This window comes from Sabethes cyaneus, chromosome 2 (genome assembly GCF_943734655.1).
Source record: "Sabethes cyaneus chromosome 2, idSabCyanKW18_F2, whole genome shotgun sequence".
NCBI lineage: Eukaryota > Metazoa > Arthropoda > Insecta > Diptera > Culicidae > Sabethes > Sabethes cyaneus.
Window position 1 is genome coordinate 35245882 of NC_071354.1, and position 14191 is coordinate 35260072.

Sequence of the window (14191 nt, forward strand, 5' to 3'; positions counted from 1 at the left end):
GATTACTAGTTGTGTTTCTTCGTTTGTCACACTGCAGAGCACATATTTCGCACAAATTTTTCATTCTGTTCCAAATTCAAGCTCATATTTTGAAAATTTGCTGGTATTTAAGCCAGCGGAAGACGAAATTCATTCTGTACCTTGGTGACAAAGGAATGCATCTCTTTTGTTTACTGTTGTTGTTTGCCTCATTTTCAAGCACCAATACACACATAACTGGAAAGCTCTATTGGCTATTCGCTGATACCCAAGCTGATACCCCTTAGAGGGTAATCCTTTGTCCCCCGCTGAAAGTGCTCTCCCCTATTTATTCACGAATTTTGCCACGAGGGCTGCTCTTATTTTCGTATGCGCGGGTGCCATTATGATGGATAAACCCGTATTTTGACAAAATATATTTATTATTCACCAGACGAACATGCAAACTCGTAAAATTTGTCTAACAGATCTATTCCATCTTTCTACAGAGGAAAAGATCATTAATGTCCGAGAAACACAAGAAACCACCATTCGTGATTACTGATGTGATTACTAATTTATCACCAGCTTTTTTCCATTAAGTTTACGTGCTGGCACTGGCAGTTAGTGATATCAAAACATTTGGCAACCTTGTTCATTGCATTTTGATGACGCCATTCATAAAAATTCTAGAAACAGCACATGGAAGTTCACGCAAAGTGAAGAACGTACGAGAAAAGAAAAGTCGAAAATTTTCGTTCATTTGAAGTTGAACAACGTACGTTATCAGACGTGTTTTTCCGTTCGTGCCTAACGTTAGGCGAGAAAGAGTGTGTGCGTGCAGTGGTGTGAAAAGAAAAATCTGTCAAAAGTCAAAACGAACCAACCACAGAGACCGAAGAGAAGCAGCAGATTCTCCAAAGCAGAAGATTGCATCATAAGTTTTCCAGAAACGTGATTTTTGCTGTCGTACTCAGATAATTACGCCGGAGCAAGTGAAATTGCAGAAAAATGTTGAAGGCAGCTAAGTTTCTAACTCGTACTTTAACGGAAAACCGCACCGTGCTACAAAATGTAAGTTGAATTAAAAATTTCTAGTTTTTTCTGCGACTAACTAGCACTAGCAGCAGCTTGGATGAAGGAATACGATGGTGGAAAAAGTGAGGTTAAGGTGCAACATACGGTGCTTCGGGTGCTCTTGTGTAATCAGTTTAATCGTCTGACTGACTGACTGACTGACTGTGGATCAATGTGAAACAAAATAGGGAAATCATCCATCCATGCTGATGCTAGTAGCGCGATGGTCGTAATGGATAGAATCTGACCTCTACTGCTTGCCCACAGAGATATGATGGGACGGAAAAATGACTGAAATAACTCTTGTTCTTTTTTTTCTCCCTTGATGCAGGGCGGAATCCTCGGCAACAGTATGCAGGCTCGATTCAAGTGAGTACTATGATTTGCTATCTCGTGCTTTTTGACAGATAAGGGGTTTTCCTCCTCTGTAGCCATATGAGCCCTTTATTCTCGGTTGGTAATGTTCGAAATTTCATGGTGAAAATGTTTTTAATTCCAATGGCAATGTTAATGTTTGTCGGGTGATAAATCTATTGCATCAGCCTATCTAAAGAAGCTTAGTCATTCTCTAAGTATGATAGCACTTAGGGCCTAATTTTCCAAGAGCTTAGCTGGTATTGTATTAGCCCTCCGACGATAACGTTAATATTCGATACAATTTTTTTAAATTTTGGAGTATTCAGAAATAAGAGCGATAACGATAACTGCGTAGAGAATCAATTTTCATATATTGGTAAAAATACGGCGTATAAAACTAGTTGATTCATATGCCAGCTTTATCTGATGCAAACTTTGCTTGTGGGTTGAGGGTCTCCTAAATCGCTTGCTTTGATTGAAAAGATTTTCGAGATCCTAAAAAGACTATAATGTTGTTATGATATTTTACATTTGTTTTGGTAATTTCTTGAAATTAAAATGTCTTAAACCTGCATTTTCTTAAAGATCCGACACCGTCAAAGGTGCCGTAATTGGTATCGATCTTGGCACGACAAACTCCTGTGTGGCCGTGATGGAGGGTAAGCAAGCGAAGGTAATCGAGAATGCCGAAGGTGCCCGCACGACCCCATCCCATGTTGCCTTCACAAAGGACGGTGAACGGCTCGTCGGAATGCCAGCAAAGCGCCAAGCTGTTACCAATTCCGCAAACACATTCTACGCAACGAAGCGTTTGATTGGCCGGCGGTTTGACGATGCCGAGATCAAAAAGGATTTGAAGAATCTGTCCTATAAGGTGATGAAGGCTTCCAATGGAGACGCTTGGGTTCAGGGTACCGACGGAAAGGTCTATTCGCCGAGCCAGATCGGAGCGTTTGTGTTGATGAAGATGAAGGAAACGGCTGAGGCTTATTTGAATACTAGCGTTAAAAATGCCGTTGTTACGGTACCTGCATATTTCAACGATTCTCAGCGTCAGGCTACCAAAGATGCCGGGCAGATTGCCGGTCTGAATGTGTTGCGAGTGATAAACGAACCGACTGCTGCTGCGCTGGCGTACGGTATGGACAAGAGCGAGGACAAGATCATCGCTGTTTACGATTTGGGTGGTGGTACTTTTGATATTTCTATTCTGGAAATCCAGAAGGGTGTATTTGAGGTAAAATCCACCAACGGCGATACTCTGCTGGGCGGAGAAGATTTTGATAACCACATCGTCAATTATCTGGTAACGGAATTCAAACGAGAACAGGGAATCGATATCACCAAGGACCCAATGGCGATGCAGCGCCTGAAGGAAGCTGCCGAGAAGGCGAAATGTGAACTCTCATCATCGGTGCAGACCGACATCAATCTCCCTTACATTACGATGGACGCTTCTGGACCTAAACATTTGAATCTGAAATTCACTCGCGCCAAGCTGGAACAGTTGGTCGGAGATCTGATTAAACGTACGATTGCTCCTTGCCAAAAGGCGCTGTCCGATGCCGAAGTTTCGAAGTCGGATATCGGTGAGGTTCTGCTGGTCGGTGGAATGTCCCGTATGCCGAAGGTTCAACAGACTGTACAGGAGATCTTCGGTCGTACACCATCGCGCGCGGTGAATCCCGACGAAGCTGTCGCTGTTGGTGCTGCCGTTCAGGGCGGAGTACTCGCCGGTGACGTTACGGATGTGCTGCTTCTGGACGTAACCCCACTATCGCTGGGTATCGAAACTTTAGGTGGTGTTTTCACCCGACTAATCACCCGTAATACGACCATTCCTACCAAGAAATCACAGGTCTTTTCTACGGGTAAGCTCGAACCTTAATCGTATAGAATTGTTGAATTAATCTTAAGTCAATTCACAGCTGCTGACGGTCAAACCCAGGTTGAAATCAAGGTCCATCAGGGTGAGCGTGAAATGGCTTCCGATAACAAGATGCTTGGTTCCTTCACGTTGGTTGGTATTCCTCCAGCACCTCGCGGTGTTCCACAAATCGAAGTCATTTTTGACATTGACGCGAACGGTATCGTCCATGTTTCTGCCAGGGACAAGGGCACCGGAAAGGAGCAGCAAAGTGAGTTGACGCAAAATGCAAAACACCTCACAGTACTTCATCCTTTCACTATTTTGATGTACCCGTTTCAGTTGTGATTCAATCCTCCGGCGGTTTAAGCAAGGACGAAATTGAGAACATGATTAAGAATGCCGAACAGTATGCCGCTACCGATAAGCAGAAGAAGGAACGAATCGAAGCCATCAATCAAGCTGAGGGTATTGTTCACGACACCGAGTCGAAGATGGAAGAGTTTAAGGATCAATTACCCAAGGAAGAGGTAGTGTTGGGCTTTGAACTGTATTTTTTCGGATTCATTTAACATCCTCACTTTTTTCTAGTGTGATAAATTGCGTGAAGAAATCACTAAGGTGCGTGAAATTTTAGCTAATAAGGATGAGGCCGATCCGGAAGAAATCCGAAAGACCGTCAGTACTCTGCAACAGTCTTCGTTGAAACTGTTTGAGATGGCTTACAAAAAGGTTAGTTCTAGCTTGAGTGGGGTTTACGAAACTGTTTAACATTTTTACGTCGTTTCAGATGGCTTCCGAGCGTGAAAGCAGTGGCTCCAGCTCGGGCACTAGCGACAGCAGCAGCAGCAGCAGTAGTGAGGAAGCCGAGAAGAAAGAGAACAAAAATTAAAACAACTGTGTTTTAAACCAATCTGCAAAACCCCCGCATCCTGTAAAAATAGTTCTAGCCATTATACCCTGTTGTAGTGTTAATGAAATTTGGTCGAGCATAGCGAAAACAGTACGAAAACGCACTTATACAAACACAATTAGTTTAGTTTCCCACTTCACTATATCACTTTACTGAGATTTTAAAGCATGAAACTACAAACTGGTAACATTTCATGTTAAAATACTACGGAATTCCCAAAATAATCCGAGTAGTATTTAGTTTTTTAAAGTGGTTTAAACCGACGACATAGTCGGCTGTCATTTCGCGCAGCAGCATCTGAGTCGCAGTAGGTATGGGAAATAATACTGTCTGACCGCTGACGTTAGGTACTGAGTAGGAGAAATTATCGAATAGTTTTGTCATTACGTTTCGACTCTGAAAACCAAATTGTTCGGTAAGGAAATTATTGATAACTGTTGTACAGATATATAAACCCGATTGTGGCACATAAAAATTGTGCTCGAACAACACAAAAAGGAGAAGTGTCACCCCCCAGCCAGGTGAGAATGACTCTATTGCAATAAAGTAAGGTTAAATTGAAATGATCAAGTAGTTTTGGATTGTATAAACCATATCACGTTGTTCTAAATTCTGCTTCTTTCACACTTGCTTTTCTGAAAATTAATCAACTGATTTGACGCGGTTGGTCCATTACTGTTGAATAAGTAACGGGAATGTTTGAGACAAATGGCATATGGCAGATTTGGTTGCATATTTTGGGAGCATCAGCAATACAGAAAATCGAAGTAGGCAGGGCTTTCATCTATACGCCATTTTTGTCTGAAATAAAATTATGGTATTCTTGTTGCTTGTTGGTTTGAAGATTGTAGATAATTTTGTGACCAAATTTCGGTTTGAAAATGTGCGTTTTTTCTGACTTGCATCCGTAAGTACCTTCCACACTAAGGTCAATTCGCTCGAGAATTTGAAGGCAGTTTATTTATCCTTGCAGAGTGTCAGCGACTAGCAGGGTTTTAGATGTAGCCCTGCGTTTGGAAAGAGTATCCAGGTGAATTAGCAGATATCGGTTTTCGTAGCTCGGTAAGTGGTAAGGATTTCGCCAGGGCGACCGACGACGACGTAGGATGCGGCGCTGGACGGATTCGATCCGTTCAGAACTATTGGGTAATTAGGGTTTCCGATCAGGAAGCAGTATAATGCTTTAAGCAGTAGAAATCTGTTAAAATTTTGACGATCCCAAAAATGAATCCTAGGGTCCTGGAGGATTTGTAGACGATATACGATGTTTGTTGTCTGATTGTTAGCTTTGTATCGAAGACCTAGGTCTTTGATATTATTGGTTCGTTTGATAATGCTCGATAGCAGCGTGTAGTTAAAAATTACAGCATCTTTTTTACGTGAGAAGGATTTTACTGAGCACTTCGAGGGATTTACAGCCATTCAGTTTAAGGTACACCAATTAGCGAGGCAGTCTTCAGTTGAGGGCACACGGGAGAAATTTTTTAAATTATCGGCATGTAATAAACGGAGTTCTTCAAGCACGAGGTTCGTTGTCGAGTGATTCCACGGAGTTTCGCAAATCGATTTTAATTTGGCATTTTTGTTTTAGCTGAAATTTTGCATAGCTGTTATGTTTAAGAAAATATGTCATTTTATCATATCAGTTATTTTTTAAGATCTAGACTGCTTTTTCAAAAGGGCCTGCGGACATAAACCCGTTCGAAATACAGAATAGGGGTGAAAATATTTAATGGATTAGCACCATTTTTGGTTAGGCCCTTTTGAAAAAGCAGTCGACATCTTAAAAAAATACCTGATATGATAAAATGACATCATTTTTTTGGGAAAACAGCTATGCAAAGTTTCAGCTAAATCAAAAATGATTAATTAAAAAATATCTTATTTTTTCGTCACTTGGCGTGGAATCCCTCTGTCGTTGAAATAGAGGAGGAACATGAGCGGTCCGAAGTGACTGCCCTGCGGGATACCTGAGGTAGCACAGAATCAGTTGACGATCAGTTAGATAAGCACGAAACCAACGCAGTTCCGCTTATCAGCAGTCTTTCAGGTTTTGCTATTGGCATTAGGTCGTATGAATAAAAGAGTTATAGCAAACTCTTCCATAAGATTTACACGAGGAAAGCAATGCAAACTGTTTTATTTTCATACGGCCTATCGTGTGGCTGTGCTTATCCAAGGCGGGCCACAGGTCCGTATATATGAAGTCGATTTTCGGTGTTTATGCCCAGATCACTCATAGCTTGACCGTACGATAGGACGCTACTTGCGGCGCGGTCGGCTTCGTCGTTGGTTAAACTTCTATAACGAAAAACGCTGGCAAACTTTTCAGCGAATAGGCTGCTTATGTGTGTAGAATTTGAGGCAGCTGCACCGCGATATATCATAGAGGAGGGCAGCCCGAATTCCTTCCCGAGCAAGATATCAAAATTATTACATATTTTGCTGTAGATATCAACCATACATGTTTTGCTACCGAGTCCAAATAACACTTATGATGTATCAGATTGCTTTCATTTTGTTTTTATTTTTATTGAAATAAAATGTGTTGACATATTCTATTTATGATGTGAACAAACCTACAATATTTAAATTAATCTATTTTCACGTAAATTTTTTTCTAGTAAAATGGTCAGTTCAAATTATATGATGATGGCAATATGCTAGATAGCAAAATGACAACTAATTCAGCATTCGCATTAATATTGCGAACACAGCAAGATTAGTATTCCGTTTGATATTTTTGATAGCAAAAGTAGTATTCAATTCAATTTCACCACGTGGAACCAATTGATATTTTAACTACTAAGTCGACCAAAATGAAATCATACTGAGTAATCAAAATCCGTTACATCAAGGTATCAAATTTAGTTTTCAATTTGCTCTAAAACTTTGGCGTTGCTCGTTTACAAACTTCCAGAAGGCTTTGGGGTATGATCTGAGTTTCCTCTGAATCCTACGTTGATATTGATGCAAACGAACACGAGTGACCCGCTTGAACTTGATGATTTTAATGATGAATGATTTGCTCGTGATCCTTTCTTCTTATGTGTCTATGTCCGCCGGTTCGCCAGAACAAAGGGATGAAATCAGAGATCTCCACTGCTCACGGTCACTTGCCATGGCTTTTACCAGTCGCCAGGACACGTTCTCGTCTACAGCCCAGATCTCGTTGGCTAAGACGCGTTGCCATGAGCCTCGGAGTCTGCCTCTTCTACGCTGTCCTTGTGGATTCCAGTCGAGTGCTTCCCAGCAGACCTCGTTCGCTCCTTGCCTCAAGGTGTGTCCAACCCACCTTCACCTACGTTTACGAATTTCTGTGGCCATTGGGCGTTGATGATATCGACGATGGAGTTGCTCATCGGATATCCAGTTGTCAGGCCACCAGGCACGAATGATAAGTCGCAGGTACCGGTTAATGAATACTTGCAGTTTTTGCGCTGTCTCCGCTGAGACGCATCACGTTTCGCAGGCATACAGCAGTACGGATTTAACGTTTGAATTAAAGATTCGGGCATTCGTACGAAGAGTGATCTAGTTTGAGCGCCAAATGTTTCGCAGACCTGCAAAGGCACCCATGGCCTTCCTGATCCGTGTGGCTATATTAGTCTTGGTACCACCATTGGGCGTTGTCTAGCTATCAAGATATTGAAATACGTCTACCTGCTCAACTTGTCGTCCAGCTATGTACTGTGAAGTTGGGGGAATTGTCAGTGTTCACTACCATAGACTTAATTTTCGCTATATTGACTGTGAGACCCCCTGGGGTCTACCTGGGCTACCTGGGAGCTCTCGGAGAGGTCTTCTAACTTGCTTTGCAAATCGTTTCGGCGTTGCGCGAGTAAGACAATGTCATCGGCTAGGTCGAGGTCATTTAGCTGCTCCATCGTTAGAGGATTCCAAGGCAATCCTCGATTTGGTCTACTGTCAATTGCTCCAACTAATATCTCATCCATAACGATGAGAAATAGAATCGGCGATAGAATGCAGCCCTGTCTCACACCAGCTGTAAACCTTATGGGGTCGGACAAGACGCCGTCGTGCAAAACCTTGCACGAGAACGCCTCGTACTGAGCCTCGATGAGATAGACTAGCTTATCTGGAACTCCTCTACGCCTAAGTGCTCCCCAGATGTTTTCGTGGTTGAGTCGCTCGAACGCCTTCTCAACAAACACCAGCAAAAGAGAGTCCTGGAATTCGTTGATCTGCTCCAATATAATGCGGAGCGTTGTGATATGGTCTACACATGATCGGCCAGCACGGAATCCAGCTTGCTGCCGCCGGAGAGTAGCGTCGATCTTCTCCTGGATCCGGTTGAGGATTACCTTACAGAGTACTTTGAGAGTAATACAGAGCAACGTAATGCCACGCCAGTTACCGCATTCAGTTAGGTCTCCTTTCTTAGGGACTTTGACCAATATGCCCTGCATCCAGTCCACCGGAAAAGTTGCGCTTTCCCATATGTTGCTGAAAAGCTGATGCATCATCTGGGCTGACAAAGATGGGTCAGCTTTGAGCATTTCGGCTGAAATACGATCTCTCCCTGGCGCTTTATTGGATTTCATACTTTTGATGGCTGCTACAATTTCATCCAGCGATGGCGCCTCCGAGTTGACGCGATTAATTCAACAAACTGTAGGCGTCATACGCTGCTGGTTTTGTTGGTCTTTGATATTTGAAACGCAGAAGAGTTGTTCAAAATGCTCAGTCCGTCGCTTGAGATGTTCTGTACGGTCAGTCAGTCGCTGACCAGCTCTGTCCTTTAGCGGCATCTTTGTATTCATCCTGGCACCACTAAGGCGGCGAGAAATATCGTACAAGAAGCGGATAATACCATTGGCGGCGGCGGTTTTTCCTTGTTCGGCTAGGGAGTTAGTCCAGGCTCTCTTGTCCCGCCTACAAACACGTTTAATAACCCTCTTCAGTTCGGCGTATCGTTGACGGGCAGCTGTCTTAGCCGATCTGGTCCGCGCTCGCTCAATGCAGGCTTTCGCCTTTCTCCGCCCGCTGCGCGCTTTGCCGAGGGTTTCATCACTGGTCGTGACTTAGGCGTTCTTGATGCCGGTCCATTGCTCTTCGACGGTTCCACCAGGTGGCAGCTCCGAGGCTCGAGATTCAAGTTGCCCTTCAAGGTCCTTTTCACCTCAGGATTCTCCAATCGGCGAACGTCGTAGCGGCACCCAACTTTCTCCTCTCGTCGTTGGACACGTGCGACGCGCAGACGTATCTCTGCGATAACAAGATGATGATCGGTTGCAATATTGCGCGTCGCGGGAAACCCACATGACTTTATGTACTGGTCTATGGGGGAAGGGCGATCCACCAATGACCATGTTGTTATTACCACAGAATTCTGTAAACAGCTCCCCGTTTTTGCTCATCTCTCTTAGGCCATGGCGTCCCATGACACGTTCAGGGTCCGCGTTGTTTGAGTCAATCTTCGCGTTGAAGTCGCCCATATGAATTTGGATGTCCCCCTTCGGGATTTTCTCAACCACGCTGTTCAGCTGGCTGTAAAAACTCTCTTTCTCCTGCAGGTCGACGGCATCTGTTGGCGCATAGCATTGGATTGCTGTAAGGTTTCTAACCCGTGTTCTGAATCTGGCAACGAATATTCGCTCATTTATCGGTTCCCACTTCATCAGGGTCGCATGTGCCCCTGGGCTCAGTAGGAAACCAACTCCTCTTTCTCGAGTAGTATTTTCACCTCGTATGCCAGAGTAGAGCAAGACTTGCCTGGATGTTGTCCTGTGTTCGCCAGTACCCGGCCAGCGGACCTCGCTAAGCCCCAGAATTTCAAGCTTCAGGCGGCTAACTTCTCTTGTAAGTTGAACCAGCTTGCCCTACCTGGCAAGGGTCAGTATATTCCATGTTTCGATTCGTGTCCGTGTTTTCATGCTAAAAAGTTCGTTGCCAATAATCCAGAGAGCTTTCTTCTTTTATTTTCATTAACTTTTTGTGTTCCGGTACAGTAGGCTGTTAACCTAAGGTCCTTATCCCGCTGATAGGGCTGCCATCTTAATGTGGGCGGGAGCCGCTGTGCCCCCTGTCTTGTTAGCGTACGACAACCGAGGTTGCGTACCCTAGCCGGCACTTCGTGGAGGTAGGAATAGGAGTTAATGAACAGAGGTTATGGAATGCACATGTTCACCCTTTGCCAGCCAAAGTTCGTGATCCGGAAGGATTTATTGTTTTCCGGATATGTCTGTCAATGACAGACGTACAACTAAACATATAAGATGGTTTACGCGTCTGTATCGGTGTCGTGATCGGTAATGTTGTTATCCCAAGCCATTGATGATAGGAAGGCTGCGATGCTACAATGATCTGCTCTAAAACAGCAGTGGTGATGGTGTTAAGATCGCTAGTGATAGTAGACTTCTTCAGAGATGATTAACGGAGGATGATGAGGTACGTCTTTAACTAATGGCAGAGAAAATGAATGGTACAGCATCTTGTGTAACGATGAAACAGAGGACCCAGTAGCGATTATGCTAATTAACGATGTGATCCATATGTGATAGGGTGGCGGCTCTGTAACTGTCGAGAATGCTGGTAGCGCCGGTATGGAGCTGAATCGGGGTACATAAAACCACATTGAAATTGCTTCCGCGTTATGTCGGAAAAATTGTAGGTCTCCAGTATCATGATCCGGTCGACTGGAGAAGCTCTCTGGATCACAGTGAAGACAGATTCGCAGTACGCATTGACAAAGCGCCAGATCTGCTTCAAACAGTCCCATTGTCTATTGCAGTTGCTCTTAATCCCAGACGAACGGCAATCAGAACTCTCCCGCCTTCAGTTGTTTTTCGGTTGTTTTGCGGATTTATCGTTGCGAATGGCCAAGCAGGCTCGATTTCCCGCTTGTATCGACGCATTTATTTTTAGCCTTAACCTCACTGGCGTAGCTAGAGGGGGGGTACCCGGAGGACCAGGCCTCCTTCAAAAATTTTCACCATTGGAATTTGGAATTTGAAAATCGGAAAAAAATTCAGTTTATATGTTTCCAAAAATATTTCCCTATAATATATTGTTTTTCTCGCGCAAATACCATATTCGTTAAACCTGACATGCGTAGGGACGAGGGAGGGAATCTAATCTTAAACAAACGCGAGGCGGTCGACTGGTTTTACGGTGAACACATCAATGGCGAAGTTCCAGAAGGAAACGAAATGGAAGGCAACCTAGGAGTGTCCATGAAAGAAAATAAAAATGTCCCAGCACCTGATCTCCAAGAAATAAAAAAAGAAATCGCGTTGCTGAAGACCACCAAAGCCGTTGGTAAGGACTGTCTACCGGCAGAGCTTTTTAAACATGGTCGAGAAACGCTGGCAACCGTAAAGTGATGTTATTTCCAAGATTTGGGAGGAGAAGCTACCGGAGGATGCTGATGGAAGGAGAGGTTTTTCCCATCTACAAAAAGGATGATCAGCTCGACTGCTGCAACTATTGCGGCATAACGCTGGTAAACACCGCCTCAAGGTACTCTCCCAGATCCTATTACGCCGGCTGGGGCTGACCATCCGACTGATCTAGCAGAAATGTCGGGAATACAACGTACCCACGCATCACATTTTTATTGATTTCAAAGCAACATACGCTACAGTCGGTTGACGCCACTAGCTATGGCAGATAGTGTATGAACAGGGTTTTGCGGATAAACTGATGCGACTCATCAGAGCTACTTTGGATCGAGTGACTCTCGAGTTCCTTCAAGACGTGGCGAGGGTTGAGACAAGGTGACGCCTTATCCTGCATGCTGTTCAACTTCGATCTTGAGGAAGTGTTCCGATGAGTCGGTATCAAAATGAGAGGGACGATTTTTATCGAGAGTAGCCAACTCCTAGGATTTGCAGATATTTGGTGGAATACAAACTGAAAGCGCAGAGTTGCGGAGGCGTATGAATCACGAGCTACGCGGGCACTGCTTGGAGAGGTTCCTATCATACATCGACACAGCGTAAGGATGCCGGACGACAATGCGAAGAAAATAGCTCTCTTCAACAACCCCACCGGCACCTGGAAGAGGGAGGCTCAACGTGCAGGATAGCTTGACGACTTCTGAGGCAACTGGGAAATTGGCAACGAGTGGCCTAAGATCGAGTTGAATGGAGACAACCGCTTGAAACAGCACGGGCCACCCCGGCTCTATGCTGATAACGACAACGATGACAATAGTGCTTATATAAGTTTTGCGTTTGAGGGTTTTGCACTTGAACATTCTCTTGACACCGACGCGACGACTTGGCAATAAAGAGTACCTTGTAGGTGGCGTCTACCAGTGATAGTTGCAGCAGTCCCACCTTTTTGTAGATGGCACAAGGATTGATTTGTGCATTCCTCTGGTGGCTTCTCCTCCTCTCAAATATTGGAAATAACCCAGTGTAGAGCCGCTACCAGCGTTTCTTGGACAGTACTATCTTCTGTGGACACTCCAAGCACAGACTAACAGACGTAGCACTGCAGCCTGGTTCCATCGCCGACAAAAACGATCATTTCGAATTTCCTTCGTGCTCAAACAACAGACGCTGCGCGAGAACATCGTTCGATTGCGCTGGTGCTGCTATCAGATTAAACACGAGTAAATTCATAGCATGGCTAAATTTATCCAGTTTTCCACGAGCGCTAATGGCGGCTGATGGGTACAGCTTTCTGAAGGGTACAGTTCGATTTTGACATTCAATGCAGGAGCGGTTACTATGGTAGCCACTACGGTTGTTTGTTGGTTGAGTGGAAAATTGTAAACATTGTTTAGTTTTCGCAATCAGCCGAAGAGGAATTTATTTGAAGGGAAGCGAATTTTTATGCTTCCTTAGCTATCATTTTGTGAAATAATCTTTGCTTTGGGTCAATATGACAATATTTCAGCAAAGAATAGCCACAAAACTGCGCTTCCGTATACCCATCAGCCGCCGTTATCGCTCGTGGAAAGCTGGATAGCGAGCGGCTTTGCATAGCGCAAAGACTGCACCAAGTGCTGCTAGTGTTTTTTGCTAGATTTAGGATAATCATATGAACGACGTTTTGCTAGAAAATTTGTTCGAAGAGTTACGTCTGTTAGTCTGTGCTCCTAGGTTCACTTCCGTTCCGCCCCCTGCAGCAACTTCGCCATTAAAGTGTTCATTGAAGAACTGCTTCTACCACATTGCGCCCGTTTGTGATTACATTCCGTTCCTCGTCCCTACGCAGTAGACAGTACACGTGTCATTTTTCAGTGTGTTGCCTTTACGAATTTGGTTTACCTTCCCATAAAACCTGCGCGTGCCATTAGCTCGGAATAGTTATTCTAATTCTTCATGGTCTGCCCCCCCCCCACTTTGGCGTTTTTTACTCCCCACGATCGTGGTCAACTGGTTCCTTGCTCGTCGGTTCTCTCAAGTGGCAATACTCAGATAATTTTTCCAAGCATTTTTTCCATCAAACCAATCATTACTCCGGGGCTCTTAACCTCTCTGATGGGCGAGCGTATTCTGCCCAAACCATCTTCGAGGTTTGAAGCACTTAACTCCTCTAAAGAAGGCAGTGCCTCTCCAATATTCGCGCCCAGTTTTCGGCAAATTGCGGGTTAGCTAGCTGCCAAATGTTGAGCCGAGGAGGACGGCTTTAACGTATCTGGTATACAGTTGACAGTTTTGAGCGCGCACGTATGCTGCTTCTATGTGATGGATGGTCAGAATCAATACCCGCATCCAGTAGGGAACGTATGTTCATGATGTTACAGAAGAACCGGCCACCTATGAGACCGTGGTCAGTTTAGTTCATTGTACATTGGTCAGGTGATCTCCAGGTGGCTTTGTGGATATCTTTGCACGGGGAAAAGGTGCTTCGGATCACCTGGCCTCTGGAAGCTGCGAGGTTTATACATCGTTGGCCGTTATCGTTCGAGTTGTTGTGCAGGCCCCAGTCCTTTTACCGATCTTGCCTCATTTCATTTCTTGCCTATCGACCTGGACGTTCATATCACCGATGGCGAGAACGATTTTGATGTCCCGTAGCGTGCAGCTGTCGTACATTGCCTG

The 14191-nt window shown here is 44.5% G+C and overlaps 1 protein-coding gene across 1 annotated transcript; it reads left to right on the forward strand.

Moving 5' to 3' along the window:
* The first annotated feature begins 687 nt into the window (after positions 1-687).
* Positions 688-4730, forward strand: LOC128738037 (heat shock 70 kDa protein cognate 5). Its single transcript, XM_053832853.1, has 7 exons — positions 688-1032; positions 1367-1404; positions 1978-3263; positions 3321-3530; positions 3602-3789; positions 3851-3991; positions 4050-4730. Exons 1-7 carry the CDS (start codon positions 970-972, stop codon positions 4149-4151), a joined length of 2028 nt encoding a protein of 675 aa, XP_053688828.1. The 5' UTR covers positions 688-969; the 3' UTR covers positions 4152-4730.
* Positions 4731-14191: the final 9461 nt, after the last annotated feature.

What these genes read in the sequence shown, in the direction of transcription:
- LOC128738037 (XM_053832853.1), top strand. Translation starts at nt 970, where the DNA reads ATGTTGAAGGCAGCTAAGTTTCTAACTCGTACTTTAACGGAAAACCGC. An exon ending in AGTATGCAGGCTCGATTCAA is followed by an intron (nt 1,405 to 1,977) that starts GTGAGTACTATG and finishes ATTTTCTTAAAG; the next exon opens with ATCCGACACCGTCAAAGGTG. An exon ending in CACCGGAAAGGAGCAGCAAA is followed by an intron (nt 3,531 to 3,601) that starts GTGAGTTGACGC and finishes TACCCGTTTCAG; the next exon opens with TTGTGATTCAATCCTCCGGC.